This window comes from Arachis ipaensis, chromosome B7, assembly GCF_059453495.1.
Source record: "Arachis ipaensis isolate K30076 ecotype BB chromosome B7, ASM5945349v1, whole genome shotgun sequence".
Taxonomy (NCBI): domain Eukaryota; kingdom Viridiplantae; phylum Streptophyta; class Magnoliopsida; order Fabales; family Fabaceae; genus Arachis; species Arachis ipaensis.
This window is the reverse complement of record NC_142442.1, coordinates 7,813,994-7,819,063: the sequence shown is the minus strand read 5'-3', so window position 1 is coordinate 7,819,063 and position 5,070 is coordinate 7,813,994. Positions and strand designations below refer to the sequence as shown.

Here is a 5,070-nt window from a genome sequence, read left to right as displayed (position 1 = left end):
TTAACTTGCCATGCCGATGATTAGTTTAAAAGTGATAACTATTAAATTTTCAAGAACAAACATTTTTTATATATGTAATGAACAACAAAAATAATTTGTATTTTATAGAAATTAATTTTTAAATAATTTTTTCATCGATATAATACATCAAAATAGATGATTAAGTCGATGGTAGGTGTAATGCATTATTTTTCGCAACATATAAAATGTCTTTTATATCAGAAAAAATTGGAAACGGATCCTCTGAAGTGGAAAAAACACTTGAAAAAATAAAGTGTGATCTTTTACTTTTAATTTTTAAGTGAGACCAAAATTAAATAGAAGAGAGAAAGCAATGAAAGGTTAGATTATACACTAGATAGCATCCAGTTTTTTTTTTTTCACTGGAGAAAATTTATTTTCGAAAAAATTTCGCATAAAAACATGTCACAATATACCGTGTATGTCCATTTAGAATATGGAAATTACTAATTGTAAATTCATATTCAAATTTCCAAAATTTATAGGCTAATTTTTTTGATAATGGATTGAAGAGGTGTGTTTTACATCGTTATAGAGAATTAGTGTATTTTTTATGAATATGGAGATAATTTTTGTTTAAATTAAAAACTACAAATTAAAGGCTTAAATTTGGGTGAGAATAAAAAATTGAGGATCAAATTTTGGGTAGAGTAAAAAATTGAAGATTAATTTTGAGTAGAAATAAAAAATTGAGGGTAAGATTTTACGTAAAAAAAACAAAAAAAAATTTCAGAAAATCTAAATCGAAAGATTCTATATACATGTTCAAAAATTTTTTAATATCAAAATATAAATTTAAAGGTTAAATTTATAAATTTAAAAAATAAAATAAAATGCATATAAAAAAAAATATACTAACTATTCATATTATTAAACAACATCAGCTGTACTCCAACACAAAATAAAAAGCGAAATTTATAAGCATGTATTTTATTTTTATTTTTATTTCTTAGTAAAATACTAAAATTACAATCCCAATCTTTAGGTATATAGTACAATCTAAATAGCTCAATTATTGATGACAAAAAGTTAAAAGAAACCAAAACCCTACCAATAAAAATAGAAAATTACCAAGCACCAACTCATCTCGGTGAAGGGGGGGATTGGGATTTGGGAACTCAACTTCACCCTCTTCCCTCTCTTCTCTCTTCGATCCCCATTTTTTCACCCTTCTCCCACTTCCAAGTTCCAACAATCACATGCAGGCACAACAAGGATGGGCAATTTTGACATTTCACTCCATTTACAAGTGTTTTGAGTCTTCAGAAAGTTTCATCCAACCCTGCCTCCATTACTCTGTTTCTTCTTTCCCTATGAGAAACTCCAATCTTTTTCCTCACCTACCCATAAACCAAAATGGCACCTTTCGTTATTCTTCTTCTGCTATTCTCCTCTCTGATTCATGGGCATGCTCAAATTGAACCAAAAAACGAAGCTTTCATATCCCTTCTGGTCACCCAAAACGGCCTTGATTTCGTGAAGGAATTGTTGGTGAAAAGGGCGATTTCTTCAATAATCTCACTCCGGTTGCGGGATATTGAAAAAGGAGCAAATTTTCCAGTTGTTGGTAATGTGTATATGTCACTTTCCAACATCACAATATACGAAATCGATGTTGCTTCATCAATTGTGAAGCCAGGGGAAGCAGGGGTTTCAATTGTGGCTTCTGGGGTTACTTGTAATTTGAGCATGAATTGGTATTACTCTTACAGCACTTGGCTTGTTCCTGTGAGGATTTCTGATAGAGGTAGAGCAGAAGTTCAGGTATTGAAGCGATTCTTTGTTTTTAGTTCATATAATGGTGTTTTGAGACTTTTGAACTTAAGAACCTGTTTTTTGTATGATCACTGTTAAGTAGCAATGTATGCTGTTAGAAACATGTATTGATTCTATATTTCATATAATGGTGATTTGAATGTTTAAAACCCCCTTCTTCTTTTTTTGTATGATCACTGTTAAGCACTTTTGTGTTGTTAATTGAAGCATTTCCTTTTATGGACAAGAGTTAGATTGTTTGGTTAACTTTGTTATTTTCTTTGAAATTGGAAGAGTTGTTGCTGCAAATTGGATGCCTTTGTAGCTTTCCCTTTTTCAGTTTGCTTTGTGATGTAAAGAATGCTGTGTCCTTTTCTGTTGTGATACCTGGTATTGTCGTTTTACAATTTTTTGGTAAGTAGATTCCTTGCATTAGTAAATTATTCAAAGAAAAGAGATTTAGGTATAAATGGGCTTAACATACATATACAATCTATGATACGGCACTATGATGTCATTTGATTCATGTAGCCGACCTTAATTAGTGGGATAAGACTTGGTTATTGTAATTGACTAGATGTTTGCAGTAAACCACCCTATATCAGTGACTATTGTCATGTATCATAAGCTCCAAATGATCCCTATTTTTTATTTCTTACTAGTATGTGTATTTATCTATCAGTTTTCTTCTTTGCAAGTCACAACTACTATAGAAAAGGGAATTTAATTAATTCTATTGCTTGAAAGGTTGAAGGCATGCAAGTCGGCCTTACGCTTGGTTTGGAGAATCAAGAAGGGTCTTTGAAGCTGAAACTTGAGGACTGTGGTTCTTATGTTAAAGATATTTCAATAAAATTGGATGGAGGTGCATCTTGGCTTTATCAAGGGTATCGAACTATCTGTATTTGATTATCTCAGGGTTCATATTTCCTCCTTCCTTGTTGCTGGGTGTTGTTTTTCTTTGCTTTATAGAACTTGTGTTAGAAGCCAATAAAGGTTCTTCCTTTTTTCAGTGTAGTTGGTCTTGTCTATGAATACCTTATTGTTGTAATTTTTCCGTTTTACTAACAGGATAGTTGATGCTTTTGAAGAGGAAATCGGGTCAGCAGTAGAAAATGCAGTTACCAAGAAACTTAAAGAAGGGATTTCACAACTGGACTTGTATTTGGGAAGTCTTCCAAAGGAGGTTCCAGTTGATGATCATGCATCTTTGAATGTAACTTTTGTTAATAATGTCTTATTAAGCAATTCATCCATCGGATTCGAAACTAATGGGTTATTCATAGAAAGAAATAATTCTGTCCCTATTCCTAAGTTATGCCATAAGAAATCAGAATTCCCAGTTTCCTGTGCATATTCTTCAAAAATGCTAGGCATAACCATGGATGACGCTGTCTTTAACTCCGCATCGGGATTGTATTATGATGTAAGTACGAATGTTTTAGCTCGTCTTTAATCATAGATTTATTAAATACTACTTTTGCATTTGGGTTAATGTCAATTGAGAAATTGTTTTCGGGTTCAGGCAAAATTTATGCACTGGATAGTGGACAAGATACCAGATCAATCTCTATTGAACACTGCAGGATGGAGATTTATTGTTCCCCAACTATACAGGAAATACCCAAATCATGACATGAACTTGAATATATCTTTATCTTCTCCTCCGGTTGTGGAGATATCAAATCAGAAAGCAGGTGCCAACGTGTTTGCAGACCTAACAATTGATGTTTTGGAAGAACATGAAGTAATACCAGTGGCATGCATCTCATTGGTATAATATTTAATGTTCAAATTTGCTATATTTATTGGGTCTATCTGTTGTTATGGGTTTGGGAATTAGTACTACAGAGAAAATTGGGCTTTGCACCTAATTGCAAAAGTTGGTAGTAGAATCTCACCATATATGGTTTCAGAACACGTAGAGAGAGTTCCAATTAGGAGAGTAGAATAGATGAAGTGTAGTCTATAGCTAGAAGTCAAGGAGTTCTCACCTTTTAGGACCTGTTTGGTTTTGTTTTATTTCCTATTTTCTTTTTTTGTGTTTTCTGCTTTCAAGTTTTTTGTGAAAAAAGAATGTGAAAACAAGAAATACAACCGAAAACCAAACAGGTCATTATAATGTTCATAGTCTCATTAGCCACTAGGTCAGGCTTGTACTTGTTGTGCCACTAATTATTAGTATAAATATTGGACTTTGCATCACATAACACATAATGTCATCAGAATATAGATAATTCGGAATCTAACTTGTAATGTATATACAGCTTAGCACCTTGCTATGAATTGTCCTTTCTTGTTTGTGGTTGTAATTTTGATCCTTTATTGCTCCATCTCATCGCGTTTGCACAGGTGATTAGAGCCTCAGGCTTGGTAAAAATCAACGGAAACAACCTCGTAGGTGCCGTGAAATTGGATGACTTTTCAATGTCATTGAAATGGAGCACCATTGGCAATCTGAGGATGTACCTTGTTCAGGTGCTTTTGTATTCTGTTTTCTACAAGTGCATAACAATTCAAAATCTCATTTTTATTGATTCAAGTTATTGTTATACTTTTTTTTCCCAATGCAGCCAGTTGTGTGGACTCTCATTGAAACTGTGTTCTTGCCATATGCAAATTTACATCTCAGCAAAGGGTTCCCTTTACCCATCATTCATGGCTTCACCTTACAAGAAGCAGAGATAATATTGTCAGATTCAAGAATCACGGTTTGCAGCGACGTGTCGTTTTCCGATTCGAACAAGCTTCTCTTCAAATTCATTCAGTAGAGATAGTGTTTGTTGATGCATGTAAATAGCTCGGTTTAGAAATCTGAATTGTTATCTGCTTGTACAATTTTCATTCATTTGTTAGGATAGTCAACAGTGCAAGTGTGCAACTGTCAATAGAAAAAGAAAAGGGGAAAAATTAAACATTGATATATATGTACTTACACCATAAATTTTTATGTACAATGAAGGTTATATTCGTGATGTACATTGTTTTCCATACATATATTTCATGTCACGAGTCAATAAAGAAGTTATTATATATTTGGATATAAATATACATATTATTTATTTAATTTTAATGTGTATTTTATATTTTACCATGTATTTAATATAAGCAGTTGATTTGATAAATAATTCAGTGTACACGTAATATGATTAATTATGTAATTGCCTAAAATCTGAACATCTTGAGACATCAAGATTTAGTTGTATTTTTTTTTTTACTGTAGATTAAATTCACAAAAGACTGATTATAAGAGTCATTTTTAGTCACAAATGAAAATGATGTGATAATAATTTT

At 32.2% G+C, this 5,070-nt stretch overlaps 1 protein-coding gene across 1 annotated transcript; it reads left to right on the top strand.

The window, feature by feature from the left end:
* The first annotated feature begins 1,041 nt into the window (after positions 1-1,041).
* Positions 1,042-4,755, top strand: LOC107606694 (lipid-binding serum glycoprotein family protein). The gene is made up of 6 exons (XM_021107661.2): positions 1,042-1,785; positions 2,524-2,663; positions 2,848-3,202; positions 3,302-3,550; positions 4,129-4,254; positions 4,350-4,755. Exons 1-6 carry the CDS (start codon positions 1,378-1,380, stop codon positions 4,545-4,547), a joined length of 1,476 nt encoding a protein of 491 aa, XP_020963320.2. The 5' UTR covers positions 1,042-1,377; the 3' UTR covers positions 4,548-4,755.
* Positions 4,756-5,070: the final 315 nt, after the last annotated feature.

Excerpts from the sequence above, each read along its gene's own strand:
- LOC107606694 (XM_021107661.2), top strand. The coding sequence starts at position 1,378 with ATGGCACCTTTCGTTATTCTTCTTCTGCTATTCTCCTCTCTGATTCAT. Across the intron at positions 2,664-2,847 it reads GCATCTTGGCTTTATCAAGG|GATAGTTGATGCTTTTGAAG; the intron begins GTATCGAACTAT and ends TTTTACTAACAG. Across the intron at positions 4,255-4,349 it reads TGAGGATGTACCTTGTTCAG|CCAGTTGTGTGGACTCTCAT; the intron begins GTGCTTTTGTAT and ends TTCCCAATGCAG.